This window comes from Eubalaena glacialis, chromosome 6 (assembly GCF_028564815.1).
Source record: "Eubalaena glacialis isolate mEubGla1 chromosome 6, mEubGla1.1.hap2.+ XY, whole genome shotgun sequence".
Taxonomy (NCBI): domain Eukaryota; kingdom Metazoa; phylum Chordata; class Mammalia; order Artiodactyla; family Balaenidae; genus Eubalaena; species Eubalaena glacialis.
Window position 1 is genome coordinate 35416946 of NC_083721.1, and position 23455 is coordinate 35440400.

The following is a 23455-nucleotide window of genomic DNA, read 5'->3' on the forward strand; positions in this document are numbered from 1 at the left end:
AAAACAACTTCCTCCATATAAAAGTCATCTAATTTATGCTGAAACATTAGAATTCTTCATTTTATCAAAGTCCTTGCTGAAGCACTTTTCTACACTGTTTGTTTTCCAGATATGTGCATATTTATTTATGGTACAACATCCAACAGAAAATTCAATAAACTCTTTCAGAAATATTATAAAAATTAGTTATACATTACTTGACACTCTGCTACTTTTAATATGCCTGAAATCATACTTTCATTATATTTTCACTTATGATAAAAAATGGATACAAGTTGATAGTATTTTTTATTTTACAAAATTTTTGCCATATTTTGGAATTTAGATTTAATCACCTAAAACACCCTTCTAATTAGATGGCAAGTCAGAGATGTATTTAATCTTAAGGAATTGTTTTAGCACTAAGCCTTAGTTTATTATCTGTGAGATGGTCATAACAATAGTACTTACCACATGTAAGTAGAATTGTTGTGCAGAATAAAATATGTAGCTAAAATAAAATAAAATAAAATATGTAGCTAATATATCTAAATCCTTGGTACCATACCTGACATATTACATACTAATAAATGTTAGTTGTTATTATAGTTTAGCTGCAATCAAAAACGTGGTAATATTAAGACAGCAAAACATATAGTATGATTTTTAAAAATGGCCTACTTAAAACAATGTGTATTCTTCTATTAAAAGGCGATTTGCTATGTTTAATTCAAACTGATAAAGTACTTTTTAGATATTAAAAAATTATTCACATTAACCTTTTAAGGGGCAATATAACCAATATATGTTAAATAGCATATGATTTGTAAAACCGAAATTTAGTGCAACTTACCGCTAATACATGTGCTAATCAAAACAAGGTAAATTCTATTAGTATGTTAAACATTTCTCATAAAATTTTTTTTAAAATTAAGAAATTAAATACCAGTGAGAGAGTATACATACAATGAATTTAGTAAAATTCCTTGAATTATTTTTTAAACAAATAAGACATTTCCATATTCTATGTACGTACCTGGAGTAGGCAAACAATCGACTATCCCAAAGATTATGATTCCCTCTAGGTCCGTAATGAAAGTAACAGGACTCTGTCCCATCAAACATATTCAATCCATCTTCTGAATTTTTTGAGGCATGGCTATGTACCATATCTAAGAGGACTGTAATACCCATTGAGTGAGCTGTGTCAACCAGTTCTTTCAGCTCTTCAGGAGTTCCATAACGGCTTAAGGTAAAGGAGACAGCAAAAACAAGATCACATCATATTTAAAACCAAACAGCCAATCATTTACTGAGACTCAATTGTTTTACCAGCACAGTACTAGATACTTCAAATGTACAAATGTAGTATGATATAATGCTTAGATACAAGTCAAAGTTGCTTAATATTTGTTATTAGGCATTTTTAAAAGCATTCAATAAAAAAATAAATCTGGCTGTTAATTGTAGATTTATAGCACAATGAAAATTCACATTTTGAGTAGGTAGATAGTAAAATTCCGCTTCTCTATACTCAGAGCTTCTGATTTCCATCGCCAAGCCTAGCTAGTTTGAGGGGTATGGTCATTCCTGTCCATATACCTGGCCATCCCTTTAAGCATGCATGGTTGGGATTGTGAGGGCTCTTAGAATACTTCTTTGAATATCCTTGGTGTCTTAATTGAGGCCATTTCTCCTGTACTTACTTATTCCCAGACTGGAATGCCTCAAGTACCAGCGGGTACTGTCACCACCCAAGCAGGAAAGATGGGCAGCTCACATGCACGTGGGTTTGTTTTAAAGAGAAACTGATGATTGACTTAACAATGCAGAGGGCAACAGTATCCTAGACAGGAGCAGTTTCAGCAAAGCGGTGGAGCGCGTACTTGGAATGCGTTCAACAAAGAAGAGGAGTGGAGGAATTAGAGACAACAAGGACAGATAACTCGTTCAAGGAGAAGTCCTATGAAGAGAAACAGGTGAAGGGACCAGTATTTTCTGTATGTCTGGAATGCTATCAACCTACTCCCACTTCACTCCTCCCCCCAGGTAACTTTTTTTTTTTAGATTTGAAAACTGTTTATCTCTTAATCATGTTTTAGATCTCAGTTGTAATCTAATCTAAACTGATTAGATCCCTGATTCTATGCTATCGGAGAAATCTGCCATCTTCTTCTTAGCTTTTATTACACGTGGAAATAATAATATGTATGATTATTGGATTTATGTCTGTATGCCACCACACTGTAAGCTCCATGTGGCAGAGACAATGTTGGACTTGTTCAACTTATGGTTATTCGGGTCAGTACCTCTCTGCATAGGACCGCTTGATGTCTTTCTGCCCAGAGAGCAATATTCCTTGGATTTCACCCTGGGAAGAAGGACAGTCCTTCCGTGGGTAGTATATATCCCACCAAGGGCCTCCTCAGTTACCTTCCTATATAAGTCAATCTCTTTCCAGAAAAGGATATGAGCTCTAGCAATAATGGCTTCCATAAGTCAGGATTTTCTGACTGAAGCTTAGGCCTCCGAACATATGACAATTTCAGCAGGCTAACTGGATATTCTGTACCAGAAATCATTTTGTGAAAAGCAATGTTAAATCAGGCCAGTCTCTAAGGCTTGATGAGAAGAGAGTCTATGATCTTAATAAAAGAAGATGCTCAGGGGCTTCCCTGGTGGCGCAGTGGTTAAGAATCCGCCTGCTAATGCAGGGGACACGGGTTCGAGCCCTGGTCTGGGAAGATCCCACATGCCACGGAGCAACTAGGCCCGTGAGCCACAACTACTGAGCCTGCGCGTCTGGAGCCTGTGCTCCGCAACAAGAGAGGCCGCGATAGTGAGAGGCCCGCGCACCGCGATGAAGAGTGGCCCCCGCTTGCCACAACTAGAGAAAGCCCTCGCACAGAAACGAAGACCCAACACACCCAAAAATAAATAAATAAATAAATTAATTAATTAATTTAAAAAAAAAAAAAGAAGATGCTCAGCTTCTATTAGCTCTGTTAACCCTAAAATAGGTTATAAGACATCACACAAAATATAGAAATTCATTTCATTTTTTAAATGTTTTGTTCAAACAAGAATGGATATAATTTCTTTCATTTTACCTTGAAGCTGCAAAGAAGCTTGTGATTTGGTAACCAAAACTGGCATAGTAAGCATGTTCCATGATCGCCATCAACTGAATGCAATTGTATCCTGTATAAGCAAAGGTCAAATAGAGACTAAAAGCCACATTTTAAAAAAGTAATGAAAACAATATATAAACACAGCACCCTGTTCAAAAGGCATTAAATTTTACATATAATCTAGAAGATTTGGTCATTTTGAAAAGTTCTACTACTTTAACATCTTTGCTTGTCTGACCTTCTAACGCAAAATCAGACAGTTAGTTCTTGAGGGTTATAGTCTAGCTATTTGAAATGTCTTCATTTTAACAAGTAATAAATGATATGCAAATATACTCTTAATTTGGCTTTAGAATATTAAAGATGGCAATCTGCATATGCTAAACTTCAGTTGCACTTGTAATATTCATATCGAAGATTGTGAAAGCCAAATAAAAGTAACTGATTGCAGGCCATGTACTTTTTATTTCACCTTTTTCTTTATATTTCTCTTTTTTCTAGCATAAGAGATACCATACCACTGAATCCATTTTTCTACAAGGTAGCTTTTATAAAGCCAGCATTAATGTTTCCATTTTCCACTGTTTCTAGGACCTATAAAATTACTCCACAGTCATCCATGGGCACACGTGTGTGCGCGTGCACACACACACACACACGTACACCCACATACATCCTTCCTTTCTCTACCTGAAAATGTTTTGCTTTAACACTAAATGAATTGAGTCAAAAAGATAGGTATGTATTTTTAAAAATCCTTAACACAAATATATTTATTAATGTGTTTTTAATGTAAGCAAATAATCAGAGTGGAAGAAACTTTGGTCTTTTAAAAAACTAAAAAAATCATTTTCTTCAAAGTAAAATATGGTAAAATTTTCAAATATGATTTAATTGTCTTCTGCAACATGCAAAGAAAATATTCCTATTCTGTTCTCAAAGTCTAAATTCATGTCAATATAACTTCTTGTGCACATATTTTAGTACATAATTAATATTGGAACAATTACGAATTCACCTTCAGAACTGAGGATTCGTAAGTTTAAAGGATAACATAAACTCCATGATTCAGAATCTGTTGAAAAGTTATTACTGTTGGCTTTATTGTTAAAAAAAGAAACAAATTAACTCTATCAGGCCTGGTAGAAATATGTATATAAACTACTGCTCAATAATATAAATCAAGTATAATACTTAGTCACAAAATACAGAGTTTGTAGTTTATTTCTCTATTATGTAATCAATATTATTCTTCTGACCAAGTAACAATTTATAGCTTTTATTATTCATTTTATGTCATTAACCATTCCTAAACTTACTTATGGTCAGAGTACTGGGCTAGGTAATTCAAACACAAAGATGAATAAGAAAATCCTTGTTCTGCTGAAACTTCTGCAAGATCCAGGTCATAAACAATTTACTACAGTATGAAATGAGAGACCATCTCAAGTATAACAACCTTAATATAATATTTATTAAATATAATTTATATTAAATTCTCCAAACATTTAATTAATGTTGGTTTCTGGAATCTGACCTCACCATCTCAGGTAATCACCCTATATAACTAAAAATTTCAACCATGAGAAACTTTTCCTCTAGCCAAAATGTGGACTGCCTACCAGAAGCAGACTAATTAAATGTAGTTTATCTTCCTGCCTAGCCACTGGAGCAGGTGCTAATATGCTGAGAAATGATAAAAAGCATTACCTATAAAAAGAAAATAACAGATCTAAAGCATTCTGAATCAATAATTCAGCAGTACACTATTCACTCTCCTGCTTGTTCCCATGAAGACAGGGTTTGTGTCATTAGAGTTCAATATACAAACACCTAGACCAATGTGACTCACACAGAAAGATGCACCACAAATATCTGTCTAATAAGTCATCCAGACAGGAGCTATATAGACAATGACTCTGAAACAAAATGAGTTCTAGTCACCTTACAAATGTAAGATTTTTTTCCCTAACAGACTAAAATGAACAGGCTATAATCAATGACCACTTAAATTGATAAAAATTCTCTCCTGTAGAAAAGTAATTATGCTTACGTATTTATCTATAATTTTGGAAGCCATCAATTCACATTAAAATTAAAATTGAAATTGGAATAATATCTTGAATTCTTATGTTCTATCTTATTCCATTTCTCTTTTCTATGCTATCACTATTACAGGGCAATTTGAGAAGCCTAAAATAACATGCATTTCTATTACATATTTAATCTCTTAACACAAAAAAAGAGACACTTGTAATTAGCTTCTCTAATAAGAGAACAGACTCATTAAAATTTTATCTGAATAAAAATCACAGTTATTACTTACCAAGGTCTTTGATTCTTGGTAGTATATTGCATGTAAAATGTTTATAAGAAGCTATTTTTCCTTCATAGGAAGAAATTCCCACATGAGATTCATAAATTCGTAGACCTCTTGGCTTCTTTGGTTTGGAATGCTTAAACTACAGAATATTAAAATTACATATAGAATTAAACCAAAACTGCAGGTATGACACTAACAGATTAAGCATGTTAAATGAAATGATGAATTAACTCAGTCAAACACTTTGAAACTACTTTCACATATAAAAGGCACTGGCTGCCTCCATTAAACTTTCTTTTGAAAAAAAAAAATCCTTTTTAGGATCATGGTAATAGACCTATTTGAAAAGAGTAGTCATGCGATGGCTTATGCCTTATCACTGAGTGAAGATGTATTTTGAGCCTAAGCCTTAGAGAAAACATAAGAACTGTGAAATGCATACATACTTATTAAATACAAAGCATTTATCAACAAGCTTCGATAACTTAAAGGACAGAAAAGTGAGCTCCAAGATACCTATAACTCTTATCAATAAGACAGCCTTCAAAATTACCCTAATTAATACATTCATGAGACGTCTTGACTATTCGTTGTTCCTAAGGACACTGATCCTGCTTCAAGCCCATGACAGTGAGAAATATTACACCACTGGAGAGTCTTTGATTAATCAGAAATTGCAGTTAAATTTTTTAAAAATCAGTATCCCTTATAGGTCAGTACATAGAGATTTAGTGTTCTTCCCCCATCCACAACTTCAGAAACACACGATAAAACAAAAACTCACTTTTATATTTTATTGGCTACATATGATGGACTCTTATATATATATATATATATATATATATATATATATATATATATATAGCAAACGAGTACACTATGATGTAAAATATTAAACGGGTGGTGAAAAGAGAAGTTGAACATTACAATAAAAATTATAAAAGTAAAAATTAATTTTCCTAGAAATACTGGAACATGCATTTATTTAAAGAGTTGTTGTTCTCACTTTATATGCGTGTTCTGGATCCCAGTGTATCCAATCATAATTCACATTATCACCGTCACGAGTCACATACTTGGCCCACGGTGAAATACGATACAAGATCTCTCCACTTTTACTCCTAATAACAACCTAAAAAGAGAACAAGTTATTATTGCCTTAAAATACTTTCAAAACTCTAAGATAACGCATGATACTCTATGAGCACTGTGACAAGTAAGAAAAGGAGGAATGATCTTAAGAACTGAAACTGCCTTCCAGATGTGTGACCTTAAGGATGTTTAAATTCTGTGGACCTTGCTCTCCTCATCTGCCATGGTATATGATCCCTAAAGTCATTTCCAGCTTGAATATTTTATGATTCTCTGGCAATTTTCATCATTGCCAACCAACCATTATAGTAGTTAATTAAAGTAAGCATACAGTAGATAGGAAAAAGACATGAATATTATTGGAAGCTACTGTCAATAAATCAATCAACAGAAGGAACTGATCCTATTATATTTAAAAAAAAGTGATAAGTTATATCACCATCTCTTCCTTTTCCTTTTCATAGCAATTAACGATAACATGGGTTTTGACTAATAATTGTATTATACACACAAACACACACACTACCCTACAAACATTTTCCACTTCTCAATTTCTTCTACACCTTATTCCAAGTATGCTTTACCATATGAAACCAAACATTTTCCTTTTTAACCATTTATTCCTATATTTGCCAATAGTATCACTATTGCTATCAGTATAAAAAATAACAATAAAAATGCAAAGGCAACTTTTACGGAATCCACCAGTTTAGACTTAGTACTGAATAGAGGGCTTTGAATTTATCAGCATGGTTAAATAGTGAACAGAGCTTCCAAGTGACTAAAATATAGCTTTTTTAAGTTTTTTTAAAAAATTAATTAAACCTTCTAAGAGTAGGTAGAGTGTGACAAAAAATGTTCAGATCAGTAGCTGATCTGAATGCTGAATGATCAATATGCTCTCAGCATTGAGAAAGAACATATTCTTTGGTCTCCTTTAATAGAGAAAAGCTCAAGTATGCATAATTCTTGGTCATTAAATATTTGTAGAATGTTTTATAGTTTAGAAAGGGCTTTCATAGTCATATCTCACTTGATTCCAGAAAATCTTTATAAACCAAATATTAAGTGAGTAGCCAGAAGTCCCAAAGTCACCAACTGGCAGAACCAAAAGCTAAGCAGAGCTTCTGATACTCACTTCCTTTTTCTTAACAGGCTTTAAGGGCACTTCTTTCAGATACAGAAAAAGAATAAATCATGATTTAAGGTGGAGGGGGCAGGTGAGTGGTGAAAAGGAACACCTAACTTACATGAGCTCAATTCTATCTCCTCAGTTATGCCTCCCACTTATTAAAGCCTATCACAGCTAAGTGTTTCTATTATTCAAATAGTTACACAAAACATGAATGAATAGGATCAATCCAGTCCCGGAGTATTTCATCCCCCAAAATATGTCCCTTAAGTCACATAAATTTCTAGTATAATACACACAGTAATATATTTGAGAAAAGGCTTTTTACTCACTCATCAACCCAGGACAGGTTATGGGGAAATAAAATACCAGAAATCAGTTTTCAATGGATAGCACCCTGCCTAATCCATCCATCTATCTTTTCTCTTTTTTGCAAATGGTTCTACAACCCCTCCAAAGGATGATCATGAACCAATAAGTATTTTTCAAGGTGTCTGCCGGCAGAGAGAATATTTGAAACTTTAAGCAAAGAACATGAAGAATTTCCTTATGCTGAATATAATTTCCACATTCTTTGGAACATTAACTTATTTATCTTGCTGTACACACGAATGTCTTCAGAGGGTACTGAGTGATGGAAGTTGGAAGGAACAGTCCTCCTATGGGTCTTTCTCACTCCTACATGTTTTGCTGGGTACACCAAGAATATAAGGTCCTATTGATGACAGAGGCCATTTCTCAGAGTTGTGTTTGTAGCAAGCAACCCTGAGGAATGAGATACTGTCTCCCTTGAAGACAATGGACAGGTTTCCTTACTGCTTGCTATAAAAGAAATGATTCCCTAAGGTAAATACTCCTCACCTATGAGGCAAACTAGCTGTGTGCATAGCATCCATCTAGACCCTACAGTGTCACCCCTATAAGACTTAGAAAACAAGGGGACCTAATGCAAGTATGATGCACATCCTGTGCCATGAGTAATAAAGTCATTTATCTCTGACTCAGGAGTCCTGTGTTTTCTGCCAGAATCCACGAAACAGTAACAGGTTAACTTATGAGCTTGAAGGTACGGCGAAATCAAATCCTACACCTGACAATGGATGACTTACTCATTTTGAATGACTTCAATATTTTTGTTACCAAAAGTTCTATTTCTTCATTTCTATTGGTGTTTTATGTTAGACATTTTTGTTCATCATTTTTATTAATTTTGCTTCTTGGGGTGGAAACTTTTAATTATCTAATTCCTTCCTTTTTTCTTAGCAATAAAATCAGAGCCTGGGTCCTTGAATGATATGTAAAACAAAGCTTCCCACCACATCTAGAACACTTCACTGTAATCATTACATAAGCGGTAAATTCACTTCTCTATTCTTTAGGCTCCTGAATTTTGGATGTATTTTTGCTATAGCAGTTTAGATTTTACTAATAAACACACTTGCCAACAGTACCCACCTCACCTCGCCTTTGATTTACTGTTCCTAAGTTGCTGTGATAACAACTAAGAGTATTACAGTAAATCTAAATAACCCAAACTTGAGAGACCTTCCAATGAGTAAAAAATATAATCTTCTGGACTAAATTTTGCTCCTGAAACGTTTTAGAGGGGAGAAAGGGGAGAGATGAGTGTACTTACTGAATTTGTGCTCTCTTGAGTTCAGATTCAGACAAAAGATTTTTTAGATAAAACTTTATATCATTTAATTTACAACCTAAAAATAGAACATGCTATATAGCAAATTGAAAAGAAAGCACTAGCTTGATTGATCTTTCAATGATAGTAAGTCTAATAGCTGATGGGTAGAAGAGTTCACTTGGTACTAGCAAACTGAAAGTCTAATACACTACTAGTATGAGTATAAAATAGTATGAACATTCTAAATAGCAATTTGGCAATATGATCAAAAATTCAAAAAAAAGGAATTCTCAATGACTCAGCAATTCTAATTATAGATGTTTGTCCTGTAGAAATAATCAGAGAAGTGTCCAAAGAACTATATTCTTATCTATTAATCTTAGTGTTACTTTTATTAGCAAAAAGTGAATGACTGAATAGTGTATGCTTGTTAAAAATTATACCACTGAATTATATTGCAGGTTGCAAGAAAATTCTTTCAAGTTATAAAAAAGAATGTATTGCATCTTCCTAATGTAAATATATACAAATGGTTGCCTATGGATAGAGAAATTATTAATAGCTTTTATTTTCCAGTTGTATCTTTCTATATTGTTATCAATTCATTTCACTTGTAGAGCTTCTATAAATCAGAAAAAAATAAGTATTCTGATAAGGATTGCAAATAGATGAATTATACAATTGTATACATTTGTGGACCTGTGCTACCAAGTTCCATATATATGTGTGTATATACATACACTTTAAATATATTGACACAATGTTAAAAATAAAACTTTAAAAAGTATATTAGGGAATTCCCTGGTGGTCCAGTGGTTAGGACTCCATGCTTTCACTGCTGAAGGCTCAGGTTCAATCCCTGGTCAGGGAACTCAGATCCCAAGTTGTGTGGCCAAAAATAATAAAAAGTATATTAATATCACCACATATCACTCCAATAAAAAATATATATAAAATCACTTTAAAGATATATACTAATGAAAATAATATCATGACGAACTTTTGTAGGGCAAATTGATAATTTGTATAATTATAACATTTTATAACATGGTAAAAATGTCATTAGGCTCCTTTTCTAATGAGCCAAATTATCTCTTTGACTTATGGGAGGTTAACATCAAAAGACATTATTAAATTAAATAAAGAAGTGAATAAAATAAACCTCTACCTGTGCAAAAGTCAAATTGACTTAGTGAACTGTATAAAGTCAAATTTTATTTAGAAAATGACATTTAAAACTCAAATATACAATGTAAGAAACAGTTTGGTAAAATAGTGAAGACCTAAAAAATTGTGTTTGTGTGTGTATATTCATTCAATCTAGGAATATCTTTTGAAATGGTTCTTGTCAAAGACTATTGTTCCTTTGGACCGAAAAATCACTGAGATAAGATGCTCCTCAGGTGGCCAACAATTTTATATGAAAAGAGTGGATGTGTTCAGCTGGTTAGAAGTGGTAGGATACTCTGGGAAATGGTATTGCATGTAACTCTGGGTTTCAAGACTGAATGTGTAGAAGACGAAGAGAAAAGGCACAGATATTGAAAAATATAATTTGATTTGCCCAGATTATACTACCAAAATCACAATAACATGCTATGAAGGAAAAAAATATTAATAAAGATAACTATTTAGTAGGCTACAGGTCAAAATAAATAAGCAATCAAAGTGATTTCTAATTTATGAAGCAATGTTATCTCTTCCTCTTTTAAATTACCTCTAATTTATATAATAATATCTAACATAATTGATATTATATGTAATATGTATATAAGTATATAATATGTAAAATATATAATTGATATTATATACATATTTTTAAAACAATGGGTACAGTCATACCAACATGCAATGTTAAATATCAGTATTCTGTTGTGCGTGTTTAAAATGTGACTAAAAAAATGCGTGTGTGTATATTGAGAAAGAGAAATACAAACGTATAGAACATATAATACTTTTAAGTAATTTTTAGAAGTGAGTGGGACAAAAATAAAAAAGAGCATTAGAAAAAGTAATCACAACTTTATAATTAAGTAGAAAAATAAGTGATATTCCAGAGGAGAATCTGATGGTTCTACCAATGACCAGAATCCTGAAGAAATAAATATGTGCTTTTAATATTTACAATTAACATAGCATAAACATTATTTTTAATGCATAGATATAATTATTAAAACTTTAAAATACCTTAATATAATTTAAAAAGAAGTTCTTAAATCTCATTTTAATTCAACTAAAATTTTATGACTAACCTTTGTTAAAAAATAGGACATAGGGAATTCCTTGGTGGTCCAGTGGTTAGGACTCCATGTTTCCACTGCAGGGGGAACTAAGATCTCACATGCCACAGCACAGCCAAAAAATTAAAAAATTAAAAAAAAAAAAAAAATAGGACATACGAGTATATATTTTTTTCAGTTTTGTTTGTTTGTTATCGTTGCTTGGGCCAATTTTAAGATTCAGTAAGGTTACTTAAGAAAGAATCTCTTTACCATTTTGAGAGGCTGAAAAATGGCCTCTCATTTCATATGTTCATATCCTACTCTAGAATCGGTGAATGATAATTTATATAGCAAAAAATGGGTCTTTGCAGATGTAATTAAAGATCTTAAAATGGAAAGATTGTTCAGATTTTCCAGGAGGGCAATCGCATATATCCTTATAAGAAGGAGGCAGAGGGATATTTTACACATAGACAGGAGAGAAGAAAGCAATGTAACCAAAGAGGCAAAGACTGGAGTGATGCAGACACTAGCCAAGGAATGTCAGCAGCCACCAGAAGCTAGAAGTAGAAAGGAACAGATTCTCCCCAGAGGCAGTATGTTTCTGCCAACACCTTGATTTCAGCCCAGTGATACTGATTTTTAACTTCTGGCTTCCAAAACTGTGACAGAAAAAACTTCTGTTGTTTAAAGACACCAAATTTGTGCAACCACCATAGGAAACTATATAGAAATAAAGAAAAAAAATGGAGGCAATCACTCTTCTAAGAATAAAATGTAATGTACTTAAATTTAGTTAAATCTTGTCAGTGCCAGAAAGAGTTGAAAAAGTTATCTTAATGAGTAGTCTAAACAACACATTTTATCTCTTATTAACTTCCTACTCCCAAAAAGTAGACAAACATATACCAACGCATTTCAGTGACCTTCATTAAACAAAGTAAGTCCTTGACAATTCTCAGGAAAAGCAAACTCGTTCAGAATAAACGTTGCTGAGCTTCAGAACTGATAGGAGGGCCTTCAAAAAAGTGAATTTGTAATACGCAGTTTTTACTGCTAGCCTACTCCCATGTAATTATTTTCAGGGGTTGAACAAAAAAGAGTAAGTCTTTACATGATGCAAATAAAAGCTCTAAATTTTCCATAAGGAAAAGCTAAGGAGCTATTTTTTCTACCTAATACCTGATGTCCATCAACAGAAGAATGGATAAAGAAGATGTGGTACGTATATACAATGGAAAATTACTCAGCCATAAAAAGGAACGAACTTGTGCAATTTGCAGAGACATGAACAGACCTGGAGACTGTCATACAGATTGAAGTAAGTCAGAATGAGAAAAACAAACATCGTATAATATCATTTATATGCACAATCTAGAAAAACGATACAAATGAACTTATTTGCAAAGCAGAAATAGACACAGACGTAGAGAATAGATGTATGGCTACCGGGGGGGAAAGGGAGGTGGGATGAACTGGGAGAATGGGATTGACATATATACACTACTATGTATAAAATTGATAACTAATGAGAACCCACTGTATTGCACAGGAAACTCTATGCAGTGCTCTGTGGTGACGTAAATGGGAAGGAAATCCAAAAAAGAGGGGATATATGTATACGTATAGCTGATTCACTTTGCTTTACAGCAGAAACTAACACAACATTGCAAAACAACTAAACTCCAATAAAAATTAATTTAAAAAAACAGAGATGGGACTATTTAAATAAATAGATGATCAGTTGTCAATAATAATAATAATTTCTCATTCTGCATTTTCTAATTAGGAATATCAGAAACACTATCTGATATTAAAAGGCTATTTATTTCATTGTGAACTTGAGTTTATATTTCAATTAATGAGAAAAGAAAACAAAGAAACCAATAAAAGTATCATGGCAGTTTTCTAATAATAATAAGGTCCTGATATACAAATGACCACTTTGTGGATATACTTTCTTAAAACTACATATAATTGATTGGTAAAATTATATAAACTGGGGTTATATATGAGCTATAATTGACATTACCATTATTTAGATATTGAGCCTGCTATAGTAACCAAATAAAATTACTCTGTCTCTTGAAAATTTTTAAATTTCGTTTAATTTTTTCTAGATATTAAAGTTCATACATTTTGGAGGTCTCCATCTTTGTTTCATAATTTACTTCATAATTTTCAATTAAACAAACAACCTGACACAAACCATGTGCATATAAAGTTATCATAAAAAGTTGTCACATCCTGGTGATCTCCTTTACATCTACAATGTTCAGGTATTGAGGGAAGTGAAAAAGAGATTAAGTGATTAGATTAAGCCCCCTAAGCTCTTTGGATACTGGACACTATCCAAAATAAGAGAAAGAAAAGGCAATATCCTTGCTAGTAGCTTGATGAAGAAAAGACACAAATCAGTTGAACTTCAAAAGCAATAACCTATTGATGAAAAAAAAATAACCTATTGATGAATTTTCACTGGCTCCCATTATTTTTGCTTTGTATAAAATTTCTTATTTTAAAACATGCCATCACAATTCAGGTTTTTTTTTTCTTTAATAAGAAATTTTCCAAGGTTAAATCCTATAACAACAGCTTGATTAGGAAGAGTTAAAGGATTTCACTAACAGAAACAAAGCCACTAATTAAAGAAAAAAAACTTTCCTTAAAAGAAAAGGTTAAGTATACTAGCTATGAAAAATAAATTTGTAATATGACAAAAAGTATCATACCAAATTATATCAAACTTTTGCATAAAGGACACCAACGTATGGAATAAAAAGAGATTAATTTTGAGGTATAGTACTGATGGCTACTTTACTCCTGATTTAACAACAATTAGAATTACAGAGATATAAACATTCACTTCTGTAATACTTACACATAGGAGAGAAGAAACTGCAGAATATTGCCAAAAAGAAATAAATGAAGATCAGTAGCTGCTTCTTCTAAAAGCAGGTCCTTATTTAGAATGACTTAGAGAGACATGCTACTGTACCTATAAAAAGCAGTATTACTCCCATAGGTTTCCATCCCAGTTCCCCAGCCTTCTAGTCTAGTTAAGAAGTATTACAACTATAATATTTTTTCTGTTTCTGTCTCTTGACTGAGGAAAATCTTTAATGAAATAAAGAAACAACTAAGTAGAAATGATAAAGTGTTTGCTTCATTTCAAGTACATTACCTGAACAAAAACCTTATAAAGTGAGGTCACTACAAAAAGACAAAATCCAAAGGGATTATGTGAGATTTAGGATGCAGGCATTGAAAATGATATCCTTGAGCAAGTGAGAATAACTACTCCTAAGTGAAAAGAATAGGAACAATGCTGAAATGTTGTAATCAGGTAAGGATTGATTAGGTGTCTTAGATGAGAAAACAGATGAATTACACATGATATAAAAATATAGGATTTAAACTTCCAAGATATTGGAAGATCAATATAGTAATAAAAGAAAAAAGCTATGAAAAGGGGAAAAAAAATCAGTGAGTTTTCATTACTGAAGAAGTGTGCTTCAAAGAGACTCATCCATGTGCAGTGAAGGCTAGAATTCTATTAAGTAAATAGAGTTATAATCTGGTATAAAACCAACAAAAAAAATCTTAAAAAGTATTTTTAGAAGCGCTAGATGGGAGAGGTACTATCATAAGATGAGTTAAAACTCTCTTTAAAATATTTCATTAGGTACAATTATAAAAGTCTATATGGTGATAAATTGAATCATTTGAAAAAAAGAATATGATTCTTAAGCAACCACTCTAAGTGCCATTGCAATGAAGTAAAATATAAAATGTGAGGGCTGGGGGAGAAATAATTCACCCCTTAAGGGAAATCTAGAGAAATTCCAGGAACTAGATACAGAATATGTAATTCTAAAAAATCATAAGATCTTTTGAGAAAACACATGATTATATATTTAATATACATTGAGATTATCTCTAAGAATATAATTAACAACTATTAAATAAAGAAAACAGTTAATAATGAAAAGAATTCAGAGTTACATTAAAATATTCTTTATAAATTAAGGTTTCATAATACAGAATGCAACACTATCACTCTTTTCTTCCACAAAAGTCACATATTTCGCCAGGTGCAGGTGGTATTAGGGGAAGAACTACAAACAGGTATGTATGAATTAGGAAACACATAGTACACACATCATATGAGAAATTGGTTAAGCAGACAGTATAATGGGAAATAGAACATGACTACATGTGAGATATGAAACTCAACATATGCATTTGGATAATTTCTTGTTAACTGATAGACAGTGACGATGGGAAGAAGTAGTGGTAAATAACAGGAGTCTTCACAATAGAGCTATTTACTTTAAACCTTCGTAGCTGAAGTGTATTTAAATTATTAAACATAGATATTTCCATCTTATGTAGATAGCGAAGGCACAGAACAGCAAATGAACTTTGATCTCCAAGTGTGACAAGCTCTCTGGAGAAGCAGGGAAACTTCTTTGACAGTGCAGTCAATAAAGCACACAGGTCAGGGAATTACCCACCTGACTTCTGCATAAGGCTCAGAGAATAACCACGTGCTGAGGTGCAGTGACCTATGGTTCACTGTTTTCAAATATATACGTATATATTTCATAAAATAAATATTATATATAATATATATGTATATGTATATATGTTACACACACACATATATATATTTTTTATATATATATATATATATATATATCCATGAGACTTTTTTTTTTTTTTTTTCCAATCGGGGGCATACTGAGTCACTTGGGGAAATTTATAGTTTATTGGCATATTTGAAAGATGTTAAGATGAACAGACTGAAGAGTGAAAAAAAAGAAAACAAACCTTAAATTGAAGAGGGTTAAAATTCATATTGACATTTAACACACATTTAACTGTGCTACTCAATAAAAGAATTCAGCTTAAATGTAAATATTTAAATCATAAAAGATTATATAGTATGTACTTTATCACAAGAAAAAGGTCCTGTAGGCATACCATTATTCATTATTATTTGAATTCATTATTATTACTTGGCCAAAGTGCAAATACTTCTATTAAATATAACCAAAAATAATACCCACCTTAACAGTCACAAAATGTAATTTTCTTCCTTTTTCTGGCACAGCATTAAAAGATCAAATACTAAACAAAAGCTCTCTTTTAAAAAAAAATTAATGCCTACATAATTTAGAAGAAAAAAGCATGAAATACTTTTATTAAAAAAAATACTCCTAAAGAAAAATGAAAGTGTTCAATTCTCCATATTTTATAATCATATTTAAAATCTACTATGCCCACACTGAAGGACAAAGGAATAAAAGATTGTAAAATAAATGCAAGATATTTCACAGTACATGGATATAAGAAAAAGAGAGTCTGCTAATACATTTAAAGTATTTCTAGAATCAATGTTCACATAAAGGGCGCAATCAGAGAACCGATATTTATGGACAGTCTAATTTTCTAGATACCTGTGATTCACTTCTATAAGCACTAAAACAGAAAGAGAAAAAGAATATGTTTTATAGTTATCTTTCTAAAATGTATTATACATTCCCTTGTGACCTTAACAGAGGGAATTAAACACTTGTAGAAACTGATTTGTATACACTGAACTGTGACATGGTTGGAATATGAACATTTCCCCCTGAATTCAGTAAAGAGAATATTAGACTTTTATATGTGTCTTTGACAGCAGTTTTCAACCCTGGATGTGCAATGAGAATCACCTGAGGAATATTTTAAAATAAAGATGCCCGAGTCCTATTTCTATCCACTATCACCACCCTACCTGTCACCCTTGATTCTGATTTTGTGAGCTGCAGTCTAGTAGCTTAGGAGATAAAAGCTAGACCTGAGAAAGCAAGAGACAAAGTAGCTACAGGGACCAGTGCTCCAATAATAAAGGATAGATTTTTATTTTTAAGAAGTTGTCATGCAGGAAAGAAAACTAACATTAAAGCTACAGGGACTGCATTTTCTAAACCTTGATAATAATAAACACCTTTGCAAATGACAAGACATATTTTGCAATAAAATTTGTCTCAATCTCTACTTTGAATTTTTAATTTATTTCTTATACAGTAATAATCTATAATTTGCTTTCATTCTTCCTGGTCTAATCTCCCTAATTATTCTCAAACAATTATTCTGTAAACTTTCAATCATGAAAGGCAACCAACCTAGCTCAAAATTTATTCATTTGTGGTCCTGAGTACACCCGTGAATGTCTTCACTGATTTACTTATCAAAAATTTTCCCCTGCACTTAAGAAGGCCTCATAAAAGAGTATGGGTGAATCTATTCAAGTTTCTGATCTTAGCCTATAGTTTAACCCATCATTTAAAATATTTCACAATTTCTATACTATGTATCACATAAATCATTTTGCAAAACAATATTTATCATGGCTACTTTAAATGCCATTACTAAAATTGGATGATTGTCTTTTCAATACTATGTTCTTAGGAATTCCATTTATAATCTTTATTGCAAAGTTGTAGATGATATTGGCTCTTCAGTCAGTCAAACTACTTTCTGGCATTTCTTCCTATTATAGAAAGGATGGAAAGTTTAAAGTCACATTTTTCACACTCCCTTGAAGCTAGGTTTCTGCATCTAGTAGAGGCACCCATGCAAGATCTGGAAGGAAGAAACTAGTACTTCAGTTAAATCATATGGAGATCAATCTTTTTTGCCTAAGAACCCTGAATGATGCTTAATCTAACAAAATGGCATTATCTCCATAGGCATGAGCAGTAGAAAACTCAAAAGATAATTGACATGCCACAATTAATCAGCTCACATGCTCAATTTCCATTTGTACCTCCCCATATATAATTACATATACATTCAGAATCGCTTTTTCATGAGAAATAATCACAAAAAAAGTGTTTACCTGGGGAAAATTCTTTTCATTCTACATTTGGTTTCAAACTAAAATTTTAAGTTTTATAAGCAGAGTTGATATGATTATCATACAAAAAGAAACAGATGTTGGCAATACATAGGAATCCTCAGAGGAAATAGAGAAAATGTTGGGGGCGGGTGGAGGATAATTTGAACCTAAACTGGCATTTGAAGCAGTACTCATCATAAAAAATACGAGAAAGATGCTTTGACCTAAAGTAGGACATCATTTGGAAAGAACACACCAAATTTGGATTATGAGATATTGCAGAGGCAAAGTAAGTTTGAAAAATGAAGTGGAAAAGCAGGCTCATATAAGGAAAAGTTGGAGGTAGAACCTGGAAAGTGGAGGCCTAAAGAATTGGAGGAGAATGGACCAGATTTCAAGATTAGATGGGTGAAAATAGAAAACTCCTAAGATGTGTCTAAAAAGTACCAGCATTGTGAAAACAAATAGTATAGGTATGCCCAAACCTGGGCCTAAAATGGCCAAAAAAAAAAAGAGAAGCTTTGAACAGAAAAAGAAAGCACCTACAGGATTAATTCTTCAGATGTTAGAATTACTTTTGATAGAATTATTAATTTAAAAATGAGTTCATGTCTCAGGAACAAATGGAAAGGATTGATGCTCAGCTGAGAAACAACTGTTTATGACACAGCTTATGGTTGCTCTAAGAAAAGACCATGCCTACAGAATAGCTTATAACTGCTTTAATCATCAACCAAATACTTATTAAAGTTTGGGATTGACATGTGCACACTGCTATATTTAAAACAGATAACCAACAAGGACCTACTGTAGAGCACAAGGAACTTTGCTCAGTACTCTGTAATAACCTAAATGGGAAAAGAATTTGAAAAAGGATACAGGTATACATATTACTGAATCACTTTGCTGCACAACTGAAACTAGCACAACATTGTTAATCAACTACACTCCAATATAAAATAAGAAATTTTTTTAAAAGTACCCACAGTAAAATTACCTATTTGTTTCAAGATTTACAGGTGAGTAAGGTGTACTTTCATGTTTAACTTACAGATACATTTGAAAGAACGATGAAAATATTTGCATGAACAGAGGTTTGCAAAAATCACCCACTAATTAGCAGTGCAAGACATCATGGATTATTATTTCATTATTATCATCTCTTCAAACCTCTCAACATAACTGTTCATAAATGTGACTTCTTAAGTTAATGAAATAGAATTAATTGGCCATCATAAACTAACAATATTTAGCATAACGATAGAGAAAATCCAGTTTAATATAAATACGCATATGTCAATGACATTGTTACTTCCAAAGGCAAAAAACAAAAGCCATTACCTTATATTCTTCAATTCATACTATTTCATTAAATTCTGATTTGTATATGAAATAAAGCCTATTCTGAGAGTTAAATTCAGAGGCAGTTCACAACCATGTTTCATAATAGTAATATATATATTTATATATACACACATATATGAACGTATATTGTTGTATGAGCTCCATTTAGATTCCGTAGGCTGAAGTAGTGTTTTCAACCTCTTAGGAAAGCTGATTAAATAATTAAGTTCTAAAAGTAATTTATGAAAATTAAACAAACAAATGAAAACTATCAAATTGATGTTAGACGTGAGACTTTTTAAAGTAAAAGAACCTATTTTGACTCTTGCAAACCTTTTTTTTTAATAACATTTACATAGTCATCTTGGGATATGGTAATGATTAACTGAAAATCTTTAAATCCAAAGTACTTCTTCAGAGTCTGTAGACAAAGTTACAAAGGATTACACAATAAAATCTAAGACCATGTACAGCAAGATACTCAACACCACTGAACAATTTACAGGTAAATTTAGAGCATTTTTAAGGCTCAGCTGCCAACAGCAAAGAGGGTAGAAAACAAAAATGCTATTCTAAACAATGGTAGTGAAGGCAGAACCCTGATCTTAATATCTCAAGAAAGCACAAAATTATTATAAAATTACTTTAGTTACAAAAAGAAACAGATTTGTGTGATATCCATTAAGTACATTAATATGATTTTACTTCTTTTTATAATAGTCAGTTATGCCAAGGTAGAATGCTTAGTCAGAGTAAATATCAATTTCTAGCTTATGTATATATCAGTCTATATGAGTATGGAGTTTATTTAAGTAAGTAAAACAGTAATGTACTTTTTGAGATTTGCATGATATATTGAGTGGGGGAAAAAAAGGAAATTGAGAACCAGCAGGCATAGAATAATCACATTTTTATGATTTTTTCTTAAAAAGCATATAAATACAGAGAGGCAGAGAGATAAGGAGAAAGACAGTCTATCAATGCCTAGAAACAGATCAGGAAGAATACTCACAAAAACTAAAACAGTGGATGGTAGGAGGGAGAGCTGGGCTGTTAATTTTGAGAAATGCTACTTTGCTGTTTTCTTTCCATATTTCTTAATTGTTTTAAGTCCTGTTTTTTTAAAATACATTATGAATCATGTTTAATAATTACAAAAAAAAGTAAAAATAACTCTTCTTTAAATAAAAACGAAAGCATTTCAAATATCAAAATAAAGTTTTCCTGGGTTGCAACTCATATCATACGGCCTGTACTGAGTTCTTAAGCCTCAACAAATATATATGTGCATACATATGTGGAAGTTTAATGTTTTTATTAATGTTCTAAAATTCCAAAGGAAAACCACTCCAAAGAAAAATGTTCTTTTTACATCTATATGCTCAAGAAATTATGTAAACTGAAAATCTGTAAAGAATAATTTAATCTTAATCAAAATGCCATGCCTTGGCTTTCCAAAAGAGGGAGCTATAACTCCACTGCCACAAATATATCAGTTGGATACATAAGTGATATATTCAAACACACAATTTATTGAGTTACTGACATAAAATAATTTTAAGAAAAAGAACTTAAATTATGTGTTTATTTTAGCCTTATGATTTTAATTGCCTAAAGAGCACAGTAAAATCTATGAAAAATATCATGATCCACAATAATAAGATGGAAGCTGCTCCAACTCTTTTATGGATCTCTCAATTGGAGAATAAAAATATGACAGAAGTCTCACAATGTTTAGATTTTGAAAAAGAAACATAGATTCAGAGACCACAGATGTTATGGTTACTAAAAACTGTGGTTCTGATTATTATATGAAAATAAGATTTAGTATTGTTCAAAAAAAAACTAGAGACAGAATGCTATCCATTTCCTGCAGTGATGATTAAAAATATGAATATTAAATACTGTACCTGGGAGCTTCCTATTGAAAACAATGTTTACAAAACTGACTTTATAAATTAAATCAAATCTTTAAACATGCATTGCATCTTTTGGAAAAAAATAAGAATATAATCTAGTTTCTAAATTAAGAAAGAGAAAATTAATCAATGAATTAAAAAGCTCAAAGCAAAAGAAATATTTGTGCTGTATTATGACCAAAGAAAATACACCAATGACGAAAGAGGAGACATCAGCATCGAATCCAAGAAATGAATTCAACTTGGTAAAGCAATGGTATCACTCTCTGGACAAGTATATTGTAAAAATAATGCAAAACTGCTCTAGGTTAAATACATACACATATACATTTAAATATAAAATGCAAGCAAGCAAAAACAGTTGAAAACAGGGCACCTATTTATTCAGGATGCTATTTACCATGTTTATTTTATCCACTCTCTATGTAATTACATTTAAAAATAGATGGTTTGTTTCTATTAATCAGCATGTGGCCAAATCACCAAGTTTCCACACATTTAAAATAAAGTTTGATTGAGTTGATTAACTACACTTCTCCAAACTTCAACGTAAGTCAATATATCGCAGAGGATAAAACAGAAGGTAAACTTCGCAGTTTGATTATTGTTTCAGTCATTTATGACATCGAACAAGATACTTAATCTAGCCAACATCCACTTTCTTCAGCTAAAACTGGGAATAATGATAGTATCTATACCTCACAGGACTGTTAAGCAAAGGTTAAAATAGAACAAGCTGTTAAGCAAATAAAATGCTTAAAATAGTACCTTTAATATACTGAACACTCAAAATAATAATTTTTTAATTCAAACTGAAATGCTCTAAAAATTTAAACTCCTAAAAGGACAATAGTATCCCTGGAAGACTATTCATAGTCATGAAAAATACTACAAATAAAAACATCTCTCTTGATAATGTTTTCCTATTTATACCTTAAGCAAGTAACAGATCATTAATTTTGCGACCAGCATTAAGGAGCTGGTATTTTGTAGGCTCAGACCTTACTAACATGAAGAGGTGCATAAACTTGGGCAAGCTATAACTTCCTTAAAATTTAATTTTCTGAACTAAAACAAGAATAGTGGACAAGGATGATCTAGAAGTTTCCTTCTTGTTTGCAAACTCAAGGATGCTCATTATGAAAACAACATTGTGTGTATGGGTACATATGTTTACACATATGTACAAATAGAGACAGAGAGAGAACAGGATAACAGAGAATAATAAAAAACAGCATACGTTAAGTTCTGAGGCTATGTGAAAATTGATGTTCAATCATAATGTTATTTCAACAAGGAAGGAACTTCTAAGCCATTTTGAAGAAGGAAATGGATTTGGAAAGGCAGAATACAGAAAATGGGACATTCTAGGAAGTGAATGGAATAAAGTAGATATCCAGAGGTGGAAAAAACAAATTCAAGGAGAGTAACAAAACCCGATTCTAGAGGATTACATGAATCTCCAAATAAAAAACTGGCACACTGAACAGAAGAAAGTTTATAACAACAACAATCATTTGATTAATAAAGAAAATAGAAATGCCACACTGAGGAGTTTAGGATTAACAGCTAAAAAAGTGCCAAGTACAAGATAAAAATAATAATGATTTACATCATTAGATCATTTTCATCCTTTAAAGGTATCTTCATGAAGTCATTAGTTGTGACATATAAAATATATATGTATATATATTGAACAAGTAAACTGAGGAACCAAGAGAGAAAATCAGTGAACTAATTACTAATGGTTAAACTATAACCCAAAGCACCTGACCCCTGGCCCAACGC

General features: G+C 31.9%; 1 protein-coding gene across 1 annotated transcript in view; it reads right to left on the reverse strand.

Annotated features, from left to right (window-relative positions):
• GBE1 (1,4-alpha-glucan branching enzyme 1) overlaps positions 1-23455 on the reverse strand; it is a 288440-nt gene that overhangs the window by 137468 nt on the left and 127517 nt on the right. The window contains exons 4-7 of the mRNA XM_061192975.1: positions 6440-6565; positions 5437-5572; positions 3090-3180; positions 1016-1225 (exon numbers count right to left, since the gene is read on the reverse strand). Coding sequence (XP_061048958.1) covers positions 1016-1225; positions 3090-3180; positions 5437-5572; positions 6440-6565 — 563 coding nt within the window. The remainder of the gene's footprint in view (positions 1-1015; positions 1226-3089; positions 3181-5436; positions 5573-6439; positions 6566-23455) is intronic.